This window comes from Mobula birostris, chromosome 12, assembly GCF_030028105.1.
Source record: "Mobula birostris isolate sMobBir1 chromosome 12, sMobBir1.hap1, whole genome shotgun sequence".
Taxonomy (NCBI): Eukaryota; Metazoa; Chordata; class Chondrichthyes; order Myliobatiformes; family Myliobatidae; genus Mobula; species Mobula birostris.
The window spans coordinates 45755413-45769639 of record NC_092381.1 but is presented as its reverse complement, the minus strand read 5'-3'; the positions used below and the strand labels follow the sequence as shown (position 1 = coordinate 45769639).

The following is a 14227-nucleotide window of genomic DNA, read 5'->3' as shown; positions in this document are numbered from 1 at the left end:
TCTTTAATCATCATAGTTTCCAAAACCTCCCTACCTGTTTCCCTTATCTTACACAATCCAATATCCTTCTCCTTAGTGAATACCGAAGAAAAGAAATTGTTCAGAATCTCCCCCATCTCTTTTGGCTCCACACGTAGCTGTCCACTCTGATTCTCTAAGGAACCAATTTTATCCCTCACTGTCCTTTTGCTATTAATATAACTGTAGAAACCCTTGGGGTTTATTTTCACCTTACTTGCCAAAGCAACCTCATATCTTCTTTTAGCTTTTCTAATTTCATTCTTAAGATTCTTTTTACATTCTTTATATTCCTCAAGCACCTCAGTTACTCCATGGTGCCTACATTTATTGTAGATATTTCTCTTTTTTCGAACCAAGTTTCCAATACCCCTTGAAAACCATGGCTCTCTCAAACTTTTAACCTTTCCTTTCAACCTAACAGGAACATAAAGATTCTGTACCCTCAAAATTTCACCTTTAAATGACTCCATTTCTATTTTACATCCTTCCCATAAAACAAATTGTCCCAATCCACTCCTTCTAAATCCTTTTGCATCTCCTCAAAGTTAGCCTTTCTGCAATCAAAAATCTCAACCCTGGGTCCAGACCTATCCTTCTCCATAATTATATTGAAACAAATGACATTGTGATCACTGGACCTGAAGTGCTGCTCAACACAAACCTCCGTCACCTGACCTATCTCATTCCGTAACAGGAGATCCAACACTGCCCCTTCTCTAGTTGGTACCTCTATGTATTGCTGCAAAAAACTATCCTGTCCATAGTTTACAATCTCCAAACCATCCAGCCCTTTTACAGTATGGGCTTCCCAGTCTATGTGTGGAAAATTAAAATCTCCCACAATCACAACCTTGTACTTACTACAAATATCTGCTATCTCCTTACAAATTTGCTCCTCCAATTCTCGCTCCCCATTTGGTGGTCTATAATATACCCCCATAAGTGTTACTACACCTTTCCCATTCCTCAATTCCACCCAAATAGCCTCCCTAGACGAGCCCTCTAATCTATCCTGCCAGAGCACCACTGTAATATTTTCTCTGACAAGCAATGCAACACCTCCCCCTCTTGTTTCTCCGACTCTATCACTCCTGAAGCAATGAAATCCAGGAATATTTAGTTGCCAATCACACCCCTCCTGTAACCATGTTTCACTAATAGCTACCACATCATACTTCCAGGTATCAATCCATGCTTTAAGCTCATCCACCTTTCTTATAATGCTCCTAGTATTAAGATAAATGCTTTTAAGAAATTTTCTACCTCTTACTCTTTGTTTTATCACTAATGGTGCAAACAACTTTACTATTTTCTTTTTCTTCCTTCTCTCCTACATCTGTTCCTACGCTCTGGTTCCCCTCCTCCCTTGTACCTAGTTTAAATCCACTGGAGCCTCTCTAGCAAACCTACCTGCAAGAATATTTGTCCCCCTCCAGTTCAGATGTAAACCGTCCCGCTGGAACAGCTCACACCTTCCCTTTAAAACTGCCGAATTATCTATAAATCTGAAGCCTCCCTCCTGCACCATGTCTTCAGCCATGTGTTGATCTGCGCTATCTTACTATTTCTAAACTCGCCTGCACGTGGCACTGGTAGCAATCCTGAGATTGCTATCCTGGAGGTCCTGTCCTTTAACTTGGCACCTAACTCCCTAAACTCACCTTTCAGGACCTCCTCACTCTTTCTACCCACGTCATTGGTTCCTACATGGACCACAACATCCAGCTGCTCACCTTCCCTCTTGAGAATACCGAGAACCTGATCTGAGATATCGTGGACCTTGCAACCAGGGAGGCAACAGACCATCCGGGATTCTTGATCTCTTCCACAGAACCTCTTATCTGTCCCCCTAACTATCGAATCCCCTATCACTACTGCTCTCCTCTTTTCCCTCCTTCTCTTCTGAGCTGAGGGTCCTGTCGCGGTGCCAGAGACACAATCGCTGCAACTTGTCACTGGTAGGTCGTCCCCATCAGCAGTATCCAAAATGATTCATACACAAGCATTCCCAAGTCCTTCTGCACAGTTTCTGAAGTTTCAGAATGTGATTGTTTATGAACATTTATATATATATTCCAAAATCTGGTAGGGTTGCCCAGATTACACAACGTTATTTCTTGTCTAATTTTTACAGGTCTTGTTCTGATGTTTTTTGTTTTAAAACAATTTTGTTTTCCTTGGTGTGCAAAAATGTGATTAATTTTCATTACTTCTATTTTCAAATATAAAAGCTTTATTTTCACCTAAGCTTTTTTTCTCTCTTTTTTTTTTAGACAAGTCAGTGTATGTGGCTGATGCAGGCACTGGGATTCCTGCTCTCTGCTCTTCAGGTGGAGGAAATCCTTAGGAACCTGCACTCCCTCATCAGCCCTTACATCCAGCAACTGGAGAAACTTGCTGAAGAGCCGGTATGTACAATGAAAAGCCAGCATCTTTACAACAAGATGCATATAATCCTGAAACCAAGATTTCAAGATTATATGCAACTATTTTAGTTGAACTCTTGTTCGTGTCATTCTTCTAGCAGTTTTATTTTCATCTTTGATGTTTTCTTTGTAGTAAGGTGTTTTATGCAGTTTTCTTATATCCTAAATCTCAAAACATTGTTTCTCTATGTCAGTTTCTTTAATTCTAAGAATTATAAATACCATAGAAATACAAGGGCATGGATAAACAACTTCTTGGCACAATATTCATTTGTATTCAAGCACATACATTAAAAAGTTATTTGATTTTTAAAGTGTGCGATTAAATTTTGACCGCAATTTAATTATTGGCACTGATTAAAATATTTGAATTCCCTGCACCAATATGTATGCAAATAATATTTCCTGAAAGTCAACACTTCCAATCTTAGCAAGCACTTTCAAAAGAATAAATAAATGGTTAATGTTTCCTGAAATATGATAAAATCAAAGGCAAGGAAAGCAGATTTAGTCAACTGAAACTCTCACAGTTAATGTTCAAGATCTCTCACTTGAGCAACCTACTGAATTTTAAGCATTTCAGTTATTTTTCTTGATCACAAGTGTATGTGGTATATTATACCAAAGATTTATCCTTCATTAAAAATATCCTATCATTCTCATAAGACTTTTTTGCAAGTTTTATTATGTACTTCTATCTTTTTCTTTTGTATTATTTTCAGTATAATTTAATACATAGCATTTAATTCTCTAAGTCATTTCTTTCTTCCTCCTCTCATTATTTAGCTTGCTGCTTGATTTTATTTTCATAGTTCAGCTATTTTTCATTGAGAAATAAGCCTAAATCGATTTTTCCACACCTTATCCAACACCTACCTAATTTTAGGACATGTACTTTCTAAAGCCTGCAAGACTGTCTTTTTGGTGTGATTTGCAAAACACAGAGGACCATTGGATTCGAAAAAAGAAAAAGATGTGTTGAACATGTACAAATGCTGGTTAGCCACAATTGGAGTAATGTGTCCGGTTCTGGCTACACACTTTAGAAAGAGTGCGAAGCTTTTTTACAAGAATATTATCAGGAATACTTACTTACTTTTACTTGGGCCCTTAGCTCCTAAGTGGAACATAGGCCATTGATAATCTTCCGTCGCCATCGTCCTCTGAGGTTGATGGTATGATTGGAGTTCACCAATGATTCTTGCAATCCATTGCATCTACTGTACAGGGCTTAGGGCTTTAGCCTTTACAGCTTCACCACAGCTCTTCTCCATCTCTCACAACGGTGACGTAGGGTTGGACTTCTGAGAGGCATTTTTAGGAATGAGCATCTATAAAGATGAGGAAATTGAGATTGTTGTCTTGGAGCATAGAAAACCTTGAAAAGACTTAGTAAGGAATGTACAAGTTTGTGATTGGTGTAGGTCTGGTAAATAAAGGGAAGCTATTCTCATTGGTTAATTGTGTGACGGCACATAAGGGAAAACTTTTCTGAGGAATGGTTAGGAACTAAAATTCAATATGTGTAAAGGTAGTGGAAATGTAGTCAGTTAATGCTTCAAAAGGGAGTTGATTAGTGTGATGAGACAGATGGGAAGCTGGAATTTCTAATACCTGAAATTAGATACTAGTAGTTAGATATCTGAAATAAAAATTGACTAAAATCTCAGAATGCTCAGCTGAACTGATGATAAGGCTTGAACCTGAAATGTTAACAGGTTCTGTCTCTAAAGAGGTTGCCTGCCTTCCTGAGTATTTTCAGCATTCCAGCATTTTTGAGACTGATGGGGATGCTCTTCTAGGAGCTGACATTGACCTAATGGTGATCAGATAAGAAAATGGTGCCCTATCCATTACACTACGCTACCGTGCTGTCCCAAATGATTTCATTTATTTTTTACTGGAATGTACTGCATGGGCTGGAAAGGCCTGTTCTGCGCGTATTTCTAAATCCAAAAAAAAATTTGGGATGACGCGGTAGTGTCGTGGTTAGCCCTGTGTTTTACAGTATCAGCGACTCAGCTTCAGTTCCCGTTGCTGTCTGTAAGGAGTTTGTATGTTCTCCCCATGACAGCGTGGGTGCCCTCCCACAATCCAAAGACGTACCAGTTGGTTGGTTAATTGGTCATTGTAAATTGTCCTGTGATTAGGCTAGGGTTGCTCGGTGATGCAGCTCAAAGGGCCAGAAGGATCTATTCTGCACTGTATCTCCATAAATAAACAAAACATTTTTAAAACCTTAACGCCTCATCAATATTACTTTTTGAATTATGTTTCCCAGTATATTATCAGTCCAGACATTAAAATTCAAAGTCTTGTTGCTGCTTTCTGATCCTCATCTGTGTTTCTCATTAATTCCACTTTTCAAATTGCTGTATTTTATCCACAGAAGAGAGCCCGGTATTACATAATTGTATAAATGCTGATTATCTGCCAGTCTCTATGCTTTCTTTTCCCACATCCATTTTAAAATTGGATATCTTCATCACTTCTTAGAAGACTGGTAATAAATTTTACCTTTGGTGCTGATTTTAGTGTCCAAATAAGCCAACACGATTAAAAAAAATTTGGTCCTTATTCCTTTTTGATCTCTATGCAGACTTTAAGGACTTTGCAATATTTTGTATTTATCAGTCTTAAATTTATCCTCTGCAATTTCTTTTCAATTTCCTTTACCCCCTGTTATAATCAGAAGTCTGGCAGGCTTATATTTAGCTTTAAGTCATTAAACATATTAGATGAGACATAAAAACCCTTTACCCAAGTGAAATCATATGTCAGGTGACCCATGATTCAGATTTTTAATGAAACTACATTCACGTACGATTTCTTTTTGGCAGCTTATAGCTTATAATGAAGTATTCCATGTAGACCTCCAAGATCTCTTACAAGTTCTTGCAGTTGGCACCCTAAAATTCTCCAATCCATTTACAAAGTCACAGAACATTTGTGATGTTATCAAAAAATAAATTTATCTCCCTGTCTTCCCTTTCTATGTTCATGCTCTTTATGTTTTATTAAAAGCCATAATTAATATAATACTTTAAAGTAGTGGCTTTTAAAGTGGGGTTTTGCAACTGGGTATGTAGAACAAAATCCACTAAACAGATTCGGAGAAGATCAGTAATACGTGGCACAATGAGTATAAATAATAAGTAGGAGCAATGTGCAAGGGAGAACAAAGAAAAAGTAAGGTTGGGGAACTGCATGCCCTGTGTAAAACTTGGTTGTGCTCAATACACAACAAAAATGATATGTGATATTGAAATAAACATGAAGGATCATTTTTTTAATAACACTGCCTTTTAAGGTTTAACCAAAGTGGTTTAGTTATAGCTCCGGTTAGATTTATAGTTGATTTGTTTATTGTTATTGAGTGACATGGGTGAATGAATTGGTTAAGGTCGGTCACTGGAAAAAAGATTTATAACTAGTTCTTTAAGCAGTGTTATTTTATTCATTGTTAATTGACTATTGAACTGGTCATACCATTTTTTAAACATGAGTACTATATTTTCTTCTAGTACTGCAGAGCTAAAAAGATACTTCCATAAAAATATATAAAGAAACTCACTGACTTTCTCCAAATTATTTTCAAATTATTCTAGGATGATATAATTAAGGTAGAATAATTTGCTAATTTTTAGTCCTATTAGCTGCTTCAGAATTCATCCTATTGACTCTAAAATCTTCTAAGATATTAACAGCTTAAAAATAGTGTGGCAAATAAGCAAATTTCTAACCAATGAATAATGAATATTCTGTCACAATAGTTATTACCTGAGTTAAAGCCTTGTATTTGTGAAAGCACCTTTAATGTAGTGTAATGGTTTAAAATGATTCACTAAAGCATTCCTGAACAAAGTTTGCAGAGTCTTTGTGAAGAGATTGGCTTTAAAATAAATCTTGCAGGAAGAAAAGCCGAAGGAGATGTGGTGAATTTTGTTTGGTTTTGGGCTGATGTTGGAAGGAGTTACTGAAATTCAAAGCCTGAGAAGCTTAAGACAAAGCAAGTAATGGTGGAGTGATTAAAATGATGACTGCTCACAATTTTGAAATTGGATAAATACAAATATCTTTGGAGGCGATCTTTATAAAGCCACCTTCAAATTATAAAATCCAACTTGCTTAATATCTCCCTCCTAATGGATGAATTTTAGTATTGGGATTAGCAGGTTTTTCATTACTCTTTTCCCTAATTCATTTTGGTACATTTTTATACTCCTAAACTGTAGTTAATTCCTGTCTTCCAGGAGGTTTCGCTACATTACTTTTTAATTTTAATTTTCATTTTCATTTTCTTATTTATCCATTTTGGTTTATTTGGATTTCTATTTTGCAAATTTTATCTTGCATTCTACAGAACTCTTGTGACCCATTGGTTTAATAAGCTAAGGTCTATGTAATCAGAAAATATAACAACAGTTTTTAAATTGGAGGAGAAAATGTTTTCACTGGCTGCTTTATCATTAACTGGAGGCCACAGAAATAAAATAAATTTCAACAGATTGGAGGGGAAGGCAAGGATGATAAAAAAAAATCTTAATGCATTTCCTGAAAGGATGCCAGTAGTGGATGCATTTGTATTTTTCAAAAGAACTCCAGTATGTAATTCGATGGGTGGGGGTTACAAAGCTATAGGGGAAAAATATGGATAATTAAGAATTACATAGAGTAAAATGGCTGAGTATGCTCCTTATGTATATGATTGACTGCAGTCAAGTTGAGAACTTTTGTCCTCTTTTGACCCATAAAAAGCTCTGTTCTGTTAAAGGCTAGAAAATGTCTAAGAACAAATTTATTTCCAGATTGTTGCATTGAGTATTCATGGCCTCAATTTTCTTAGTTTGCTTGCTGCCCTTTATTCAAACAGTACCTTTGCATTGCAGTAGTGACTGTGCTGTATCTTGTGTTTTCCATTTGTTAAGTTGCTGTATCTTCCATTCACTCAGTCCTTTAGCAAAATAAAAAACATTTTTATTTAAGATGGTATTCCATTGTTGCTGTCTTGCAGTTCCTCCTTGCTATCATGCATACTCTGTCCAACCTGGATGTATGGTTATCCTGTCTAACTTGCCAAACTGTTGAATGCTCTTCCCCTACTTAATTTCATTTTCTGCAGGCTTCAAGTCATTTATGACTTTTAAAATTCTTCCTTAACAGAATATGGATTTTTATTTAATTCGTGATCCTTGGGTTTAAGTTCTAAACTATCAATTACCTGTCCATTTTGCCCACTAGAATTCTGCTTCTTTGTCTTATGGTCTAGAATTGAGTGAAAACTGAAGAAAATGGAAGGTAATATGAGAGATGTATGTGTGCTTTGAGGACCCGATCAAGTTGTATTTAGTAACTTTACAACCTTAAACTGTCCTTTTAAATGTTCCTAAAAATATTATGCAGTTAAAATTAATTGTTACTACTTAAATTTAAACTTAAATTGCTTCCAAATTGAGGCTACTGTAAAATGAAGCTGAAATTCAAAAAGTGCGCGTATTATTGTTCATTTAAAACTTAGTCTCAAATGTTTTGTATGTCTCAAATATTTCATATTTTGCAATCAAATTGCAGTGATTATTATCCAGAAAAATGCCCTAACTATTTTGTGGTAAACAGAACCAATCAAAATTGGTTAACCAATTTGCAGGACATTGGGGAAATAGGTTTTTTTGTAGTCAAACAGTGTCTTGAAATCTACAACTGGACATGCCTTTTAACATATCTCTGTAACAAGCCAGCACTATCTTTTTTCTGGATTAAAGTATCAGGATGGATTCTGCTCAAATCCACAAGTGTGACTGAAAACTATATTCTGATTTAGCAGAAAATAGCCTATACAATATCAGTAGAGAGAATAAACAAGTTATGTCAGCTGTTGTGTGATCACAGCATGATTTTTGTGGACAGTTGCTTCTGTATCAGATATGAAGTATTTTTTCCACAAGTGGTATATCCTGGATTTGGATACTGTGCAAGCAAAAATCTTAATGTCATGACCGATGGTGCAGAGTTCTATAATAGCGAATGTATTCTGTACATTGTTATTGATGCTATACTTAATATGTGCATGAAACGTGATTGAACTTGTACTTGTATTTTCTATGCATTAGATAGTTGGATGTATGGCTTATAACTTCACTCATCCCAACACTGAACTGACTCACCTTTAAGGACATTACAACTCGTGTTCTCAATATTTATCGCTTATTTACTATATTTATTATTTTATTTGTATTTTTGTTGTCTTTTACACATCGGTTGTTTGCCTGTCTGTGTCATGGGTGGTTTTTCATTGCCTCTATTGTGTTTTTTTTGTATCTGCTGTGAGTGTTCACAAGGAAATGAATCTCAGGGTAGTATATAGTGACTATACTGTATATACTTTGATAAGAAATTTACTTTCAACGTAGTTCAACTGCTTTGAATACTTGATGTAAATTTATGTCAATAAGCCTTGCTGTCTCTGCTTCTGATAGGGTCTTTGCTTTATTTTCAATTCTGCTTATGAAAATATAGCCTTTGTTAAAGTATCTTGTCATGCAATTGCATGCTTTCAAGTTCAAACGAATACTTCTGCCAGCCAGCTTCAAGAAAGCTTGGTAGGCTCCTCATCTTTTCAAATAATTTTAACTATTATGTTGCTCTAACACAGGTCACTCGCTGATAAGTACCCAGCTAATAGGGTTTAATTGCAAGTATCTTGTAACTGCTTTGGTGAAATTTTGTTTTGATGTGCTGGGAAAATTAAAAAGAATTGCTACCCACAGCTCCAGTGTCCTGGGTTCAGCCTTGACCTGCTGGACCTGCTGTATGATCTATGTGGAGTTTGTAGTTTCTCTCTGTAACTGCATTGGTGTTCCATTTTCCTCCCATGTGTCAATGCTCAGCACCATGTTGGTGGGCAGAAGAACTTGCTTCTGTGCTTTGAGTTTAATTCTACTAGGTTCCCATTGAACCTGCAAACTGGATTTCGATCATCACTTTCTTGAAATCTGTTATTGTTATAATACTCACAGTAATTTCTGATGTCAGTTTGATCTAATTAATTTTCATAAATTACAAAGTAACTAGAATTGCTTTTATTGTTATTCATTTGTAGATGTGTATTTAGAAAATTATTTATTCAGATTGCAAAATCAGTTATGTTTGTTAGTTAAAACTTAAATTAATTATGAGTGATTTTTGGATGTTTTTAAGCAAGTGTGCAGGAGGAAGTAGAAGAGATTATTGGCGCTGTGGTGCGATTTTAATGTTCTATGTTCATTTAGAGGAAATACTGACTCAACAATGAATAAGTTCAAGTTCCAGTTTAATTGCCATTCAAACAGATACAAGAATATGGCCAAATGAAAGTGTTCTTTTGGAGCCAAGGTGCAAAAACACAATACCAACGGTTAAATACAGCACATATAATTATGATAACCGAAAAACATAATTACAAGAAATAATAATACAGTCCATCCCTGAGTATTATGTCTGTAGATGATTGTGCATGGATGTTGTCTTAGAGCCACATTTCTGCAAGAACAAGTAAATGTCGTAGACCATTCTGTGACAGCGTTTGTATTCCTAGCATTGAGAAAGTACTGAGCTGTTGTTGGTTAGATTTTCTAATGCACAGTGAGCAGTTGCTCCAGAATTTGATGCTAATACTCCCTAGAAACTGGGCGTTCCAACACCAAAAGTTAAAGCACTGTCACTGCAGCTCACCACATTCATTTCCCGAGGGGCAGTGCTGGTGTGCTGAGGTCTTGGTCATTAATAGACAGTGGAAGACCAACAGAGTGGAAGATTCTCCAAATTCTGGATGTGTTGTTACCCTCTAGAAGATTAGTGAGTGATAATTTTGAATAAACTGTCAATTGCTCTTTTACAGTAAATGGTATTGTTGCTGGCCCCACTGCATCTGTTAGAATCATAGGCTCCTGTACAATATAAACCAGATCTCTATGCAAGATCTTCACAGAACCTCCCTTTATGTATATTAACGAAATTGTGACATTGTTTGGTTCATCTATAAGTCAAGTCACTTTCTGTTGTCATTTCAACCGTAACTGCTGGTACAATACACAGTAAAAACGAGACAACGTTTTTCAGGACCATGGTGCTACATGAAACAATACAAAAACTACACTGAACTACGTAAAACAACACAAAACTACACTAGACTACAGACCTACCCAGGACTGCATAAAGTGCACATTAGTTCGTTGCATTCCACAGAAGAATGTTAAATTTGACACAAGACTTTTGGTACAATGGTACATCTTCTGTGCATACTGATCCAAGGTAAATATATACACATTGTCCACTTAAGTGAGTCCTTTACTCAAGTTTAGCAAGAGGGAGTGGAATTGCTTTAGGACATGTTTCATGTTTTGAATGGGTATTAGGGACAGAGCGTGTGCTGCAGTTGATATGCCCAAGGCAGGGTAAAAATGCATCCTTTTTAGAGTGAGCTGTTGCTGCTTACTGACATTTCAAAAGTTGCAGGCTTGACTTAAAATGTTAACTTTCGTTTGCCACTTGAAGACAAATTGCAAGTCTCAGGGTAAGTTAATGGGGAAAAAAATTGGTGGCAAAATTTATCCCCTTTGCCATCTGATAAAGTTGCAGGTATTAATAGTACCAGCTATTAAGGCGATTCAGGAGTGGAATTAGCTAGAGGCCTGGAAAGGTTCTCTGCTCAGCTAGGCGTTGTGATTCTGATGGCAATTGAACATGGACTGGGGAACCTGGCCTCCAAACCAGTTCAAATCTGTGGCAAGTAAAACAAATAAATGAAAGAAAGTGGCTGCTGGGAGGGAGGTAATAGTTGCACTTTTTATAATTATTGGTTGAAATGGCTTTCATTTATTTTAGTGCTTTTAAATTTTTTGAAAAAGTTCACAGGCTTTCAATAACACTGATAGTTTTGACAATGAGTGAATTTAGTGGCAGCTCCCTCTGGCTGTCAAAACCATCCTATGACATCAGCAAGCTGTCTGCTGGGTATGCCTTGGCCTCTGCTGAATAAACTGCAGTTCAGGACAGGCGCAGGGGGAAATCTTTTGCATTATTATAAATTGTAAATGGCTGAAGACCCAGGATAATCCATGGGGCCTTCCAATAGTAATAATATGCCAACCTTAAGCTGATCCATTTCTATTCTTTCCTTTAGCATTACATAAATGAATAGTTAATTTTGTGCAAGGGAGAAATGCTTTGAGATTTGTCAGTTGTGGTATTGAGATCATTGGGAGTACCAGTTTGAACGTTGGGGAGACCACACGATCGTTAGGGAAAGTCGAGTCATAAAATGATGGATGTTAGAATTAGGACCAGGGGAAATGTTGTAGGGAGATGGTGGGAGCCACTGTTGGGGTTAAGCACTACTGACATTGGTTCCCAGTACCAGACTAAATCTACAAGGAGCTACTCAGTAAGTTAACTCCTATGAAGACCCGACTCTACGTGCCTGCCCCCCATGTCATTCAAATGTGTGCCTGTAGGTAAGAGGGCATGCATGAAATTTATGAAAGTTGCACCCAGATATGCGATGCATGCTATTGAATGTAACTATGGATGTCTGAGTTCCTAATGCATTGATGTATTTGTTCAACATGTATTTGGTAGATTGAGAAGGAAAGCCAATGTAATGTGGCACAGCATAAACTTGAACTACTTTACCTTATTGCACAGACTGAGTTTCTAGGCCAAGGACTTTATGAATGCTTTTGATAAAGTATTACATGGAGACTGAGTGCAGAAAAAGGAATGAGGAACTTCAGAAATTATAACAAAGCATTTATTGCCATTTCAGAGTTAGGTGAGTTTTACAGTGTGGTTGAGAGGATTGGAGATGATTGCTTATCTGGCTGTGTTAGGTAGAGTTGTTTAGGTGTAATGGTGGCTCCAAAAATAAAAGTAAAAATAAAGTAAGACTTGAGACCTGAGTTGTAGGGAAAGATTGAACAGGTTTGGACTTTATTCCCTGAGGCACAGGAGAATGAGGGGACATTTGATGGAGCTATACAGAATTATGAGGGATATAGACAACAGTAAATACAAGCAGGCTTTTCACTGAGGTTGGGTGAGAATAGGACTAGAAACCATGTTAAGGATGAAAGACAAAATATTAAGGAGAACCTGAGGTTGGATGCCAGTGGATGGGTGGATGCAGGTTTGATTTCAACATTTGAGAGAAATTTGGGTAAGTACGTGGATAGTTGCGGTCTGGGGAGCTATGACCCAGTTTCAGGTTGGTAGGACAAGGCAGAATAACAGCTTAGGATGGACTGTTTCTACATAGAAACATCCTACAACACAATACAGGCCCTTCGTCCCACAATGCTGTGCTGAACACGCACTTACTTTAGAAATTACCTAGTGTTACCCGTAGCCTGCAATTTTTTCTAAGCTCCATGTGTCTGTTGTATCCGCCTCCAGCACTGACACCGGCAGCCCATTCCACACACTTACCACTCACTGCGTAAAAAATCTTACCCCTGACATCTCCTCTGTACCTACTTCCAACCTCCTTAAAACTGTGCCCTCTTGTGTTAGCCATTTCAGCCTTGACTATCCACAGGATCAATGTCTCTCATCATCTTATACACCTCTATCAGGTCACCTGTCATCCTCCATCGCTCTAAGGAGAAAAGGCCAAATTCACTTAACCTATTCTCATAAGGCATACTCCCCAATCCAGGCAACATCCTTGTAAGTCTCCTCTGCACCATTTCTATAGTTTACACATCCTTCCTGTAGTGAGGTGACCAGAACTGAGCACATTATTCCAAGTGGGGTCTGACCAGGATCCTATATAGCTGCAACATTACCTCTTTGCTCCTAAACTCAATCCCACAATTAATGTAGGCCAAAGCACCGTATGCCTTCTTAACCACACAGTCAACCTGCGCAGCAGCTTTGAGTATCCTATGAACTCGGATCCCAAGATCCTTCTGATCCTCCACACTGCCACGAGTATTACCATTAGTACTATATTCTGCCATCATATTTGACCTACCAAAATGAACCACCTCCTACTTATCTGGGTTGAACTCCATCTGCCACTTCTCAGCCCAGTTTTGCAATCTATTGATGTCTTGCTGTAACCTCTGACAGCCCTCCACACTATGCACAACACCCCCAACCTTTGTGTCATCAGCACACTTACTAACCCATCCCTCCACTTCCTCATCCAGGTCATTTATAAAAATCACAAAGAGAAGGGGGTCCCAGAACAGATCCCTGAGGCACACCACTGGTGACTGACCTCCATGCAGGGTATGAGCCGTCTACAACCACTCTTTGCCTTCTGTGGTCAAGCCAATTCTGGATCCACAAAGCAAGGTTCCCTTGGACCCCATGCCTCCTTATTTTCTCAACAAGCCTTGCATGGGGTATCTTATCAAATGCCTTGCTGAAATCCATATACACTACATCTACTGCTCTACCTTCATCGATGTGTTTAGTCACATCAAAAAATTCAGTCTGGCTCATAAGGCACAACCTGTCTTTGACAAAGCCATGCTGTCTCTTCCTAATCATATTATGTCTCTCCAAATGTTCATAAATGCTGTCTCTCAGGATCTTCTTCATCAACTTACCCACTAACCACTGTAGCTGTAGTTCCCTTTGACTCTAATTAGAAGACCAAAGGAAACTATAAAAACGTTTCCATAACACGGTGAAATCTGATTTTAAAAAAAATAATGTAAGGTGGGTGTCAGATATCAAAAATAAAGCAGCATTTGAGTCAGTGCTGCAAAAGGACAAAGTGACTTGGGAGAATATAT

The 14227-nt window shown here is 37.5% G+C and overlaps 1 protein-coding gene across 2 annotated transcripts in view; it reads left to right on the top strand.

The window, feature by feature from the left end:
* The window catches only part of ipo13b (importin 13b), a 144355-nt gene that overhangs the window by 71442 nt on the left and 58686 nt on the right, over positions 1–14227 (top strand). For both annotated transcript variants that reach the window (XM_072273724.1, XM_072273723.1), the window contains one exon: positions 2295–2429. In XM_072273724.1, coding sequence (XP_072129825.1) covers positions 2295–2429 — 135 coding nt within the window. The remainder of the gene's footprint in view (positions 1–2294; positions 2430–14227) is intronic.